The following is a 14633-nucleotide window of genomic DNA, read 5'->3' as shown; positions in this document are numbered from 1 at the left end:
GCATACGACTGTGAAGAGTAATATTAACAAGCCTGCCAAATTGAAATGAATAAACCAATTATAAAAATTTCAAACAATGAATACCACCGTTCAGCTTTCAGATGGTTTCGGGGCACCAAAAGGAAACAAAAGATACTGAATGACTGATAGCTTGTATCATGTATAATCACACTAGGAAGCTCAATTTCAAAATACTTAATGGGTAATATAGTTTTACTTTTAAGATGAAGTGCAGAAATAAATCAACTTAAAAAATTCACAATAAAAACTAGCAAACAATACTTTTTTTAATGCAACAGATGCTGGTAACAAACTGCATCTGCCGACAAACCCTTGCGGTCGATGGCTCGATACAGTAGATATACGCAGCAAGATTATAGAGATTTTGAAAAGTCTGCTCTGTGATGTTGAACAGAAGATTATGTGTAAAGCAGTAATCCACAGTTGGATGGAAAGACGGGCGAGGAGCGACGGAGGCATGTGAGGAGGAATTGGGGGGTGGGTGGGAGTCGCAGGGGGGTGAGAATGAAAGTTGGAAAGCGGTGCTGGCACGAGCGCACACAAACAATGTCGCTGTTTGCTAACACACATTGGTGGTAATTATGCAGAACACGATCTGCATTTCCTGTAGGCGAAGTTTAAATCGCTACTTCTGCCGTCAAATAAATTCATCGTGAATGTCTGTAGGTTACACATTTTGGGATTATCCTGGATTTACGGTTGGGAGGAATACAATTGAAGGGCTTAATCAACAATTTGATCAACCTCCACCAGCCGCCATCAAGTATTTCTACTCTAGAGATTTGTTTTGCTTTATAATCATGCAAAAATTCAATAGCTTTACATCCATGCACAAATATGCTTTTTGTCCTTAGTAGTGGCACAACTGTGTTTCACTAGTAACATCTTTTCCGCTGGTGTACGGAATTTTTGCACACTAACACTAACCAACTCTGGCATACTGCAGATTAGTAGTTAATCGTGTGGCAAAATTGTGCATTACTTCAGCGGCATACTGCACACACCTCTACAAAATTGTGGACTACAACTGGTACACAGTTTAGCCTCTCTAGTAATATATTGTAGTACTAGTATGCCAAAGTTGTACAACTAAGGTGAAAAAAATGTGCTGAGTGGACAACTCTTAGTAGTAATAATTTTTACACTAGTGCCTTGCACTACTGCACTGTTGTGAAACTCAAGTCCTAAGGGCCAGATCTGGCCCTCCACATCATTCTATATGGCCCGCAAAAGTCAGTCACATGCATCAACCTCACGTTTGTTTTTATAATACCAAAAATTGCAAATTGTCTTCATTGTTATCAGTGTTGCGATTGTTTTTCATTATTTTTTCCTTTTTACCAATTCCCTTAACAGATTAATTGAATAATAGTAAAAGAAACTGTTTTTACTGGCCTCTGCTGTCAACGTTAATTATCCAGTATTTTTTATGTATATTGTTCTATCTAATACAGTATTATGATACAATTATACAGTTCTATGGGTTCACAGTCATAATTGACCTCTAAGTGAAACCAAAACTAGTAACAATTTTTTTTTTTAGTAATAACACCCCTGCTGACTACTTTATGACATTCATGCACAATAGTTAAACAGCTTTAGAGTATTAGTAGGACAACTAGATGTTAGTAAAGTAAAACTACTTGTAGGCTTGCCATAATGCATTTAAAACCCACCTTACATGATTGGAATTTCTGTTTTTAAGTTACAAATATGCCATTGCATAGTTGTTTTAAACATTGTTCACAACATTCACTTCCAAGTTTGAGTTCAGAATAAATACTCGGATTTTTGTAGGTAGACATGTCTGAGAAAACCTTTAATGTCATTCACAATACTGCATGATGTTAAGATTACGAGACAAAGTCAAACGCCTATATGCATTCCCAACAGTTGTTTAAAAAAAAAAAAAAAAAAAAAAGACAGGAAATCTTTAAGGACCATGCACTTGGGTATGACAATCATATGTGACTGATTAATGTTATCATCAACCTTATCAACACAAAATCAGTTCATGTTAGGTCTGTGGGCAAGCGGATATTTCTAGATTTCAGTATTTTACCGATTATCACATCAATTGATCAAGTAGTCAGATAAAAATTGATTCAGCATGCGAGGTGCACATATTATATATGTCCACTTGGGGTCGCCAGCCTCATTTTCTACTGTAGTATCTGTGACTTTTGAGTCTGTATGGCTTGAACAGGCAGGACATGAATTGGCCTGACGAGTGACATGGATGTCAGCAAATGAGAGTGTAGAGTTGGCTGGTTTATAGTTGCACTTGATTTATTTTGTTACGTGGGAAATAATCCTAAATTTTGTCCATTGTCTCTCCTTTATGGATTTTTTTCCCTCTTGGCTCGCTACTATCGCCTGAAATTAATTCTACACCGAGTACTAACTGTAGTAAAATTAGCCCGTGTGGGCGAGAGGAAAAAAAATTAAAAAGATTTAGCTTGAACCTTTTTTTAATAGAATGAATCAAGTTATTTGATTTATTGTCACTGCCCTACTTGTTTCATGCATTTGTGTATTTTTATCTTTATTCATATTTTTTATCACAGTCTCCAAATTTACAGTAATATAAAATATTACTTGAATTGAAATACCTACATAAACCTACTTTTGGGTTTACAAATACTTCAAAACACAATGAAAGTATATTACTTTGCCTCTTATTTCACGCCAAAAAAAAAAAAAAACTGCGATTTCATATAGATTTATGTCAATCTCTTCCATTTTGTTAGTGAAACACAAAAAAAGTTTGTGTAGGATAATTTAATACTTTTCTATTTTACTGAGCAGGTTGACGTAAAAATGATTAGATACTGTATTTGTCAATTCTATTTTTTGAGTTTACATACTGTTAAACTCAAAATTATTCATACCTTGGCCAGTTAAGGTGAATATTCTTTTGTTGAAAGTCTTTGTTCTGGCTGCAAAATACACTGTGGGAGGGATTCATTTTTCAAATGTATTTTGTTTGTATATTTATTGACTTTTCTTTTTAGGATGGGGTGAGACAAAAAGTTCCATATCCATCTGTATGCAAAGTTTTAATTTAAAGTTAATTAGAATTATATCATAATAGAAATGACCAGTTTGAGTTTCCAAATTTAGCAAATTGAGTTTCTTCCAAATTGCCATACAAAAATCGGAACATAAAATATTCTTACAATATTAAAAATCCCCCTTTTTTTTTCTAAATTATTACGACTAGACAACTTTTGACACTTTCTTGCATCATTTCCATACAGAAGATACACATTTAACATCTCGAAGGTACGAGTGATTTTGATTTGTCAAACATGAGTAAAACAAATTTGATATCACGTCCCGACAAATAAGTTACCCGAGTATTTACACAAGTAGGAATAGTGTGACACTTTAATGCTTAAGTGGTTCGTAGTGGATGAGCCGCATTGCGTTTTCGTTCTCGATCACTCCCTTGATGAACTCTCCTTCGGCCAGCCGCTCTGTGGGAGGACAAATGAAGAGACGACAAATATTGTACAGCCGAGCCACAAGTAAAATGACTTATCTGAGAAATCCGCTCTTATTGTATACGCGTGCAAAGCAAAGGAGTCAGCTGAGGTTCTACCAGAGCTCGCACGCCAGTGGCCATGTGCTCGCTGCATGGCCACAGGTGGATTTATTATTATTATTATTTTCATTGTTGTGCCCAACAGCTGACTGCCAAATGTAATCTCCGTGCATGTGTGGGAACAGCTGCTGAGGAAAGAAAGGAGGCACGCAGATGTTCAAACCTCAAACCCAATTCAAGTATGGCTCACGGTTTTGTTTTTTTGTTCCTTGTCCCAATGTCAGGGGTGGGGCGGGAGGGAAATGCTCACATCTGTACTGAAGTAGAAGTACAGACACTTGAGTCAATGAAAATAAAATGATAAAGGTAGAAGTATTCTCATCCTGTACTTAAGCATGGGTAGTACAAGTGAATTAATTGCTTCCGTACAAGTAGAAATGTACTACGGATGGGAGCATAGCGCCACATTCTGAGACCCAATATAGCGTCTTCATAGATGGCCTCCTCCAAAATGCTAATTTCTTAATTGGGGGTGGGCAGAGGGGCTGTCTCTCTGTACTTTAGTAGAAGTAATACAAATACTCTTGCATGATTAAAAGTTGATATGTTCCAGCGGTGGGAAAAGTACTGACAAGGTGGACCGAAGTACAGGGAGTCTTCGGGTTAAGACGGTCTCGACCTAAGCCGTTTTCGACTTTACAACGCCCGTCCCCTGTCCCTCATTTTGTCTGGCTAATGTTTGTGCGCCAGGAGTATCTTCTCATTTTTTCCCTCCTTTTTTGGATATAATCGCCCCAAAGAAGAAAGCTGTGTCTTTTAGCAGTGCTTCTGCAGCCAAAAGAAAACCCATTGCCATGGAAACGAAGTTCAAGATCATAAAAATATTGGAGAAAGGAGAGATGCCAACACCACCAAGTCGGTCAGTCGGTTGACCGTGGTGACAATTATCAATGACAAAGCCCGTATTTGAGCGCATTTGAAGGGTTCCGTTCCTATGTCGGATACAATGATCACAATCAAGGTTTTTTCATACTTGTCGAGATGGAGAGGATTGTGGACCAGGTTCCTTCGCGATCGCTAAGCACAGCCTCCCCTTCTTCTTCTCCATTCAACTCTCAGCAGTAATGCTAAGTACATCATCATGTTTAGTTCAATGCATTTTTTTTTTTATACAAGATATTTTGATGTAAATTCTGACTTTAATGGTGGAATCCAATTAAAGTCCAAATTCGAGTTAAGTCGCTACTGTAGGATCGGATCTCATAGTCGTACTACTCCCTGTAGTAGTAAAAAAAAAAAAAAAATCAAAAGTACTAGGTACAATACATGTAAAAAAAAAAATCTATTGATTCCACTCATTGAGATGGGAAAAAAAAAAGTATTTATACTTGGTTATTTCCCAGCACTGCTTACCGTTGTCTTTCTTCTCAAAGTAGGACCAGAGCTTATCGGCTCGCTTCTCAGGCGTGTTCTCGTCCTGCGGTAGCTTGCTCTGGTCTTCCTTGGGGATCAGCTTGAAGATGGCCTAAGAGCCAGTAAAGATAGTAACAGGAATTAACTTCTCTATTTTCTTTTCTTCAGTTAGTATGACAGGAATGTTAGCAATTTCTATCTTTTGACTGGTCAGAGAATTTCTTATAGTCAAGTTCAACTAGCTAAACGGCTCTGTAGTCATTAGGACGTGTTCATACATTTAAAACTGTAATAAGTGTCTCTGGTGAGCATTATGAATATAACTGTGGCGTGATTTAACCATTGTATTCGTTCAGTCCCCCTGGGTGTAACTGAAAATACAAAAGACTCATTTGGTATCTCAAATTTTCATTCTCTCTTGGACGAAACGGAAAATTCCGTTAATCTGTTCTAGCCACCCACCAAAAAATTAACGTCAGATGTTTATCAAAAAGAAAATGCAGCACTGTAAGTACCGCAATACAATAGAATGTAAAGAATTTCAAAGTTTGTACAAAGGTTTATAATTACTGTGAAATCCATGCTAGTTTTGTAAACCCATTGATGGGGTTTAGCATCATGTGTTAGCATTCCGCTAGCAGACCTTCATAAGCAAAGTTAGGAGGTTTTTTTTGTTTTTTTTTTTAAATACACATCATCTAAATTACATTGTGTTATGTTTAGTTTGACGGTAAAGATAAACTGGGAGTGGCTTCCTTTTTGAGGAATGGTTCTTTATTTTTCAATCTCCTGCTTCTTGTCGAGTCTTCTCCAACTCCACTGTTGCCTGTAACACCCCCCCACCCCCCCACCCCCCCGGGGGGGCACTGCTGCCTGCGCACAATCCTCATATACACCATACGTATGTGAAATTCTTCAAGGACCACTTGGTTCTCTTGAAAACTCGGCCACATTATCGCAAAGCGCTGTGACATATGCTGAGAGCCACTCGGCCTCCAGAAGACTGCAAAGCACAACGCTGTCAAGCCCAAGGCCCTTAAAGTGTGTGTGTGTGTGTGTGTGTCCCATTTAGAGAAGAGGAAGCACTCATCTGCCGCATTTAAGACACCTAGATTAACATGGATTAGAGCCAAGACTCAGGCCTGGCGCCAAACAGCGAGAGCTCGCTCCTCTTACTTCCAGCGCTTTGGCAGCCATCTTGGACCCTCTTAAATGGTGCCGTCTGTATGGTTCGCGTTGGAATTGCAGCAAGTTTTTCAAGAACCCGAACACCCAATCAGTTGGTCCAAATGTTGCTTTCTTTCCTTGTGTTTTGTACTCTAAATATTTGAACACAAGTAGCACTAATAGCAATAATTGTTATAGTTGCTAAAAAAAATTAAAAAAACGTGATACAACATAATATCGATGAACTTGCACATTAAGCGTCCCCCCAAAAATCAAGAAATGCAATGTGTCTCACGACAAAAAGTAAACTTTTGCCATAAAAATATAACATTAAAAAAACTGTTTCCGGAATGCAACATTGAATGTATACTGCTTCACATTCCGGTTTTTCATCTCTAGGCGATATTGTGAGTACGTATTCGTTCCATTCATTGAGATGTTTTTTCCAGATATTTCTTACTTACAAATTAGTGTTGCATTGATTATTATTCATTTATCTCATTCAACAACTTGGTTTTTGGTCAATTTTATTAAATTTTGAAATAATTGATTGCGATAGCAACTAAGTTACGATGAAATGAAAATCAATTTTAAAAATGTCCTTTCATATTTGTTGCACAGAAATAGCCCTTTTTTTCTCCTGAAATATGTTAGGTAAAAAATGTTTTAATTGGATGTTGGGTTTTTTTTTTTGTTATTCATTTATCTCATTCAATCATTGTTTAATAGTTTTTAAATATTTTTAATGTATTTTGTAATTTAGCAAATAAATTAAAAGCCATTAATTATTGATTCATTAATGGAAATTAGTGAAATGATCATTTCTTGCATTAATGAATTAGCTGCTTCTTCCCTGATATTTTGTTAATTAAAATAGTTTATTTATGTTCTATGTATTATGATGAATTTGTCCTTCAATAACTTTCATTGTTTAATTACAATAATATGATTTAATACATTATTAAATATTTTATAATTGAATTAATTTTAAATCCATACATATACCAGTGAATGACATATGTTTTACATAATTTCTATACTTTTTCTTTTTTCTTTCTTTCTTTTGATTTGATTTATTATATATATATATATATATATATATATATTTTTTTTTTTTTTTTTTTTTTTTAATTTTTTTTTTTTTTATCTCACCTACAGATTACCTGCCCTATCATAACTTTTAGAAATTTGACGAAAAACTGACAAAGATGCGGGCCCTTCTGTCGCAGAGTACTGTAACCCCGGAAGCAGTACACGTTTTCTTTTGTTGTTAATTTTTTTGTTGAGTTCATCACGTATCCTGCGCAGTACTTGTTGCTTCTCAGGCAGTTGGTGGGACACAAATCTCATTATGTACGCTGCCAACCGGACTCTGTAACCCCTCGACAATTCTGCATCACTATGTTGAGTGATACGGGGGTTAAAAAAAAAAAAAAAAGTCTTTACAGGCGATCTAAAATTTTTGGAGGAAAACAATAACCCTCTTTTGCTGGATTAAACAACAACAGCCGGTGTGTGGGGAGCGAAATGCAGATTAGACGCGTGGGGCGGACAATCTACGTGTGGCCAGAGAGCTAAAGATTAGAGATTACGGGGGAGTCTGGGGCTCAAGTGGGCTGACAATTAGTGCTTAAAAGCGGCATACAGGGATCACCACCTTGGACGTGGAGAAGAAAAAAAAACAAAAAAAAAAACCAGAGTGCCTGGAAGTTGAACAAAATGTTTGACAGTCTGGTTCCAAAGTGCACAGGGGTCAAAAGTACTGAAGTAGGATTAAAGACTCTTCAAAAAAGGTAAAAGGAGTAGATGTCCTGCTATCTGTGCCATTAATACGTTTCATAATCAAATGAGCATTCATACATTTAATAATCTGGTGAGTATGATATTCAGTTGGTGCCTTGATTTATGACTTTAATTCATTACGTGGCCACAAAATGGTCCTGGATGGAAATGCCACAAATCTCTTCCAACTACTCAAAAACACTAATAAAAAAAATTATTTAATAAAAAAGGAGCAATTTATCATACTGTCTTATAATAATGTGATTAAAGAGTATAAATCTTTTAACAGACTGTGCATCATGATATTTCAATGGGCATTGTTCTGCTCCTTCTTTCCCTACTGACATGAATACAAACGTCCTTCCCTTGTTCCAGCCAACTGAAAACCAACGACAAAACTGATTGGAACATGTTTTGTAAGTTAACTTTTGATAACGCTGAAAGAAACAACACAACCTGAGGACAAAATAGTTTCCCTAAACGAGGAAGGTGCTCGCGCTGAGAAGGACCAAAATCACTCGATACAGGTTTCCTGTTAGCTAAATTCAGAATGGATTATCAGAACTGAATTGAGAATAGGTCTTGCATGAGGAAAAAAATTGAACTCAATTAAATAATGGTAACTACTGAAAAGTACAACCAGCCTGTCTGCTTTTTATTCCCCAAATTAGACAAAGAATTTTTAGAACCCAGTGTTTTGCAGGCAATACCTTTGCCACAAATCCTTCTTGTAGCAGACAAAATGAAACCTGAGACCCTGGATGGCGTATTAACTTTCTACCCTGAAACTGTTGCCATCGTCGTCATTGCTACCTGGTTTGAATTCCTTCATCTTGCCACTGCCCTAGTGTTTTCCTCCTCAGAAGACTCCAAGATCTCAATCAATCACAATCTCAACCATGGCTGACTCTTTATTTACATCTTTTGATGTTTAAAAAAATTAACAGGACTATGTTCACGAAGGTTGGAGTAGAACGTTACAGATCTTCCAATCGCTGAAAATTTGGTTGTCTCTGGCCAAGACCATTGACAATTGACGTATGACCATTAAAAATGTATCCTATCACCTGCCCCTCCCACCCCCACAAAAAAAACAACAACAACAAAAACAAGACCTCTGTTGGTGGAATGATGCTACAAATTCTCCTTTTGCTAAGGATCGAAGATTATTCTTAGTGTCTACCAGAAGTCGACCCATCTTACCTGGCAGATTTCCGTCACTTCGGTCTTGTTGATGTATCCGTTCTTGTCCACGTCGAACAGCGAGAACGCCCACTCCAACTTTCTGGTGGTCTTCCCGGTGGAGGTCATGTGCAGGGCGATGATGTACTCCTTGAAGTCCAGCGTGCCGTCGTCATTGGTGTCGAAGGAGCGGAACACGTGGCGGGCGTAGCTCTTGGCGTCGCTGTCCGGGAAGAAGCGGCCGTAGATCTGCTCGAACTCCTCAGGCGTGATGCGTCCTGTCGGACATTGCTTTTGGAAGTTTTCGTACCACTGGCCGATCTCGTGCTCGGTGAACTTGGTGCTCAGCTTCAGGTCCTCCAGGATTTCCTTAGACAAGGCGCTACTCGTGCTATTCCCCATGGTTGGATTTGGCAAGTGTCTTAGAATAGAAGCGACGTTTGTGAGCCTGTTCCTGATCGCCGGCTATCACGTAAAGATTTGCAGTGATCCCTGTAGGAGATTAGAGTCCAGATCCAAAATTCAACCTTAAAATGTTTAAAACACAAGAAGGCGAGAGAAGAACTTTACCTGTCGTTGTGCACGTCGAGCGTCTCAGAGGCGTAAGAGATAAGTTGGAGGTAAGTAGGGCAAGGGGGGAACTATCTCCTAATGTGGGACCAGGATAATTCTGTTAATGCGGGATTTAAGGTGGCTGAGCTTTTGTCTGAAATGAACATCTTTGACGGTACTCCTGCAAAGAGCTACAACATTGTTTGTGTCCGACCATATTTTCGCACTTAAAAATCTGAAATTTCCTCCAAAATGGACAAAGCACCTTACAGTGTTTTTGTGAGACTACTTTAATAAAGTGCGACCAATCACGCCGGTTACATAGATTGCATCTATGCAAACTAGCATATGTGTTAGCGCGCATGCATACCACCACAGGGTGGGGATAACGAGGCAGCGAGGAACAAGTGGAATGACTTGCCTGCACGTGTCATTGTGTAGGGGTATGTAAACTTGTTCTTCTACTTACAAAAGTACAAGTCCAATTGTTCCTTGCAGTCTCGCGAGCAACTTAGTATTATGTTTTAAGATAGCGCACGTTTTACGGTGCCTGCACCCAATAATACGCTGCACCTTATGTATGTGTTAAATACAAACATAGCACTTGTAACTGAGACTGAGCCTTTTAATATGGTAAACCTTATGATTGTGAAAATACAGTATTTACCGATTGTGCTGCTGCATTTCTCCACTGTGAGGCCATGCGTTGAACTCAGAATTTTATATATATTACTACGCGAACTATGGATTTCTTAGGGATTAATTAAGATGTTTCCAATTGGAAGTGCAAGTGTCTGAATATCTGTCCAGGCCAAAGTTTACCAATCTAAACTTATATTGACTTTTATGCCTCTGTTTGCCTTATCGAACTAAAGTTGACATGTTTGATCTTTGCCCTATTCATTTCCAGGCCAAGCCTTTTGTTTTCCCAGGCCACAATGGACATAAATGACTCAAACAAAAAGGTTCCGACGTTTCCAAAAATGTTCATGTCGACGCCTTTATTTGACGTTTAAATGATGCTAAATCGGATGTGCTCGCTCATTTGATTGCAGGATAGACTTTGCACCATAAATATGCCCTGTGAGTCCATCTATTGGATTAGCCGTGGCCTGCCCTGCCCTGTCCCACCCAATCCAACACTTAGCCAATTAGCATCGTCGACATCTTCTGGGACAGTCGTGGCCAGTAATATTAGCCCCTCAATAACAGAAAAAACAACACACCCCGACATTTAACGCTAACCCTGACTGGAATATGTTAGAGCAAAGGACTAATGTTCTCACATGGCATATTATGGATGTTTTGGCATATTTGCTATACATTAATAGCTGTATGTGAAGCTAATGAATTGACTTTCCATAACTAATTGGGATCGATGTATATGTAACTAAAGTGGCTTTTTTTGTGATAGACTATTAATATATGTGATTAAAATTCACATTATGACAGTATTTTAATATTGTGATTTCAAGTGGCAAACCATTTTGAGGAACCATTTTCTCTAAAATAATTAGACCAGGACACATGTTTTGTTCCATTAACCTTAGTAGTAGTTGATGCTACATGAGCATTTATTTTAGCAATGTTTCTTGTAAACCACATAATATCTTATCGCTATAACAGTTTTGTTTACTACATACTTTATTTAATTACATAATCATCTCTTTGTCGCTTAGCATATATTTGCCTTTGGCAACTTGTATTGAGTACAGTTGTTAGAGCTAGCTGCTAGCCATTGCTAATGTTTATTTGAGAACTGCTTATTTTAACACATGTTACAACACATTAGGAAGGACTATGTTGATCATGTCATTACTTAATGATGTCTTTGTTGCCTAAAACACTTAATGTGGGCATTTCTCTGGTCCTCTTGTTGGCGGTCAGAGCGAAACTTGTTACAGCTAACTTTGACTTGCAGAACACATCTATAGTGATCTGCATTCGTTAATACATTGGCTAATGAGTATATTTGATGAGTTTGCATTTTGTTTGATTAGTTTTTTTGTTTTTTGCAAAATTAGTGTTTTGAAATGTTCCATATGATATACGCAATCCAGATATTTGATATAGTATTGATATTTACAATAATGCAATTGAGACAGTAAAGTCCATACGGATGGCCCAGGTAACGAAATCCATACTAGAAGGTTTACCCTCCTCCCCCACCCCCTAAAAAAGAAAAAAAAACACACAGCTTGTTAGACTGCTTGAAATGTCCCAACAGGGCTTTTCAATTCAAGCCCAAGATAACCAAGAGTCCATGTTTGCACAAAAATGACGTGAGAAAGAGCCAAATTGTTAAGGGAGCCGAAACAATGCCTTGGCGGGACACCATTCCAATGTCGAGAGTGACAGAATTCAGTGCAGAGGAAGGGAGTAGCTCCAAGATAAATATCACTTAATGGCTCATAATGACACTTAATGACAGACGACCATTTCCTCGTGGACGCGAGTAAAGACAGGAACAAATAAAAAAACATCAAGCCGACAACAGTCTCGACGAGAGCTGCCCCCATCTTGAGAGGCCTCCACTTGTGACGCACTTGATAAGGTGACCGCTCCGAGGCTGCCTGCACCCATTTCTCCACACATTGTCCAAGGAGAGAGGCACGGTCACTTCCAGGCCCGTCTGGGAACAATTTTTCTCCTGAGACATTTTTCTCACCTAAGGTAAGAAAGATTATATTTCTCTGCAGATGATCGACCGGGGGCAGGTACTGCAGGTAGAATGAAAATGAGAAAACTGTTTTACAGTCGGCTGATTAATAGAATTCCATTAGCAAGGGCATTGCTGGACTTCTCAAAGTTAATATATTCTCTAGTGATTTATACTGTAACGCATCCTTGGCCCACTCTGCTGCTGTGATTACATTTTGTAAGATGTAAAATAAAGTATTACATTATTCCAAGATTTTAATATATTTGTGTATATACTCAAAATATACTCAAATTACCAAGTACTATTTGATATATATGCATGTATGTATATAGCTGTGGAGCGTTGGCCTCACAGTTCTGAGGTCTGGGGTTCAAATCCCTGCTTCGCATGTGTGGAGTTTGCATGTTCTCTACGTGCCCGCGTGGGTTTTTTTCCAGGCACTGAGGTTTCCTCCCACATCCCAAAAACATGCAACATTAATTGGACACACTAAATTGCCCCAAGGTGTGATTGTGAGTGCGGCTGTTTGTCTCCATGTGCCCTGCGATTTGCTGGCGACCAGTTCAGGGTGTACCCTGCCTCCTGCCGCTTGACAGCTGGGATAGGCTTCAGCACTCCCCTTGACCCTCATGAGGATAAGCGGTGAAGAAAATGGATGGATGGACAATATTTACCTCAGGACGCGCTTTAATTCACTTCTTTTAAAAATAAGGTAAAAATATTATCTTTATTCTTCATTCATGTTTGTTTTGGAAACAATTTTATGTAAACCGACATGTTTTATATTTTCATTTTCCATGTTTAAGTTTTAAAAGTATTGTCTTGGGAGGGAAAAAGATCCTGAGTTGGAACTTCAATTTTGGTGTGAATTGTTGTTTTTTTTCCCCACCTCTCTCCCAAAGTCACAAAATGGAGAGAGGATGTAAAATAAATAAAAATACATATATATAAAGATTAGCCATCCATCCATTTTCTTTTGCCGCTTATCCTCACGAGGGTCACGGGGAGCGCTGGAGCCTCTCCCAGCTGTCAACGGGCAGGAGGCGGGGTTCACGCTGAACTGGTTGCCAGCCAATCGCAGAGCGCATTGAGACAAACAGCTGCACTCACAATCACACCTCGGGGCAATTTAGTATGTCCAATTAATGTTGCATGTTTTTGGAATGCGGAAGGAAACAGGAGTGCCCGGAGGAAACCCACGCAAGGCATGTGGAGAACATGCAAACTCCACACAGGCGGGGCCGGGATTGAACCCGGGACCTCAGAACTGTGAGGCCAACGCTTTCCAGCTGATCCACCGTGCCACCTAGATAAAGATTAAATTTTCATTTTCTTTAGGAGTATCAAAGGAAGAGCATCCCCCATGGAAACCTTGGACGCTTCTACTCTAGCAGCTTCAGCTGTCAGCTATGACCCTAAAACCGAGGCCGTGACGTTGCCGGGAGGCGTGGTTTCTGTGGCCGGCATCGCCGTGGTAACCGGCGGCGTGGAGCTGTCCTGCGGCTCGTGCATGTTGGCCTTCGGATTTTGGGGCACACTCATCGGTTTCAGCTGCGTGGGCGTGGGTGCGTGGGACCAGCTAAACCACTTCAGCGAAGGAACCTCTCACTTACTGGCACTGGGACTGCTGATCCTGGCCCTCAGCATTGCCCTGGTCGGGAGCGTGCTGGCCTTCTACCTCCTGACCAAGAGGAGGAGGGAGATGAGGCGTGGTAGGAGGCAGGACGGCAAGGAAGTACTTGTGGAGGAGAATGTAGTCAAACATCTCACAGTGTAGCTGACAGACGAAAGAGTTTTTGATTTGTTTGTGTAATTAAGATAAATGTTGTGCAGTCGCTCCTCTTGACACGTTAACTCTTCTGTTTTATCTTTGAAATGGGTGACATGATACACCGTAGTGGACTCTGAGCCTGACGGATTTGTAAAACCGTCCCACTAGTACTAAAATAGTTTAAAACTCAAGTGTCATGCCTGTAAACATTCTAAAATAGATATTGTAATGAAAAATACATATAACATTATTCACTTCAATGTCGATCCGAAAAAATAAATATGAGCGGAGAGCGAGCCGCACCTACTGTTTGCACCTACCTGTCATTTGGAACCCACGAAGCTCTGGTCCTTTGCACCCGTGCATTCCATTTTTCATGACAAACTGGGTCTTTTTGAAAAGTATGAAGAATGAATCCATCCTCCCGAGGGTTCGAACAATATCCAGCAATGCAACGAGCCGGCATTTTGGCTAACACGAAGGAAGAAAGACCTACCTTTCTGCAGGTAAAACTGGTATTAACACATGAAGCCACC

At 39.2% G+C, this 14633-nt stretch overlaps 2 protein-coding genes across 2 annotated transcripts; one reads left to right on the top strand and one right to left on the bottom strand.

The window, feature by feature from the left end:
• Window positions 1–3361: 3361 nt before the first annotated feature.
• Window positions 3362–9514, bottom strand: LOC133500948 (visinin-like). The gene is made up of 3 exons (XM_061820245.1): window positions 9134–9514; window positions 4982–5093; window positions 3362–3500 (listed from the first exon to the last, which is right to left on the bottom strand). The coding sequence occupies exons 1-3, from the start codon at window positions 9512–9514 to the stop codon at window positions 3412–3414; spliced, it is 582 nt and encodes a 193-aa protein (XP_061676229.1). The 3' UTR covers window positions 3362–3411.
• A 2468-nt stretch (window positions 9515–11982) lies between these two features.
• Window positions 11983–14431, top strand: LOC133501128 (transmembrane protein 100-like). The gene is made up of 2 exons (XM_061820614.1): window positions 11983–12337; window positions 13665–14431. Exon 2 carries the CDS (start codon window positions 13690–13692, stop codon window positions 14101–14103), a length of 414 nt encoding a protein of 137 aa, XP_061676598.1. The 5' UTR covers window positions 11983–12337; window positions 13665–13689; the 3' UTR covers window positions 14104–14431.
• Window positions 14432–14633: the final 202 nt, after the last annotated feature.

This window comes from Syngnathoides biaculeatus, chromosome 5, assembly GCF_019802595.1.
Source record: "Syngnathoides biaculeatus isolate LvHL_M chromosome 5, ASM1980259v1, whole genome shotgun sequence".
NCBI lineage: Eukaryota > Metazoa > Chordata > Actinopteri > Syngnathiformes > Syngnathidae > Syngnathoides > Syngnathoides biaculeatus.
Note: the sequence above shows the minus strand (reverse complement) of the source record. Positions and strands in the feature narration are given on the sequence as shown.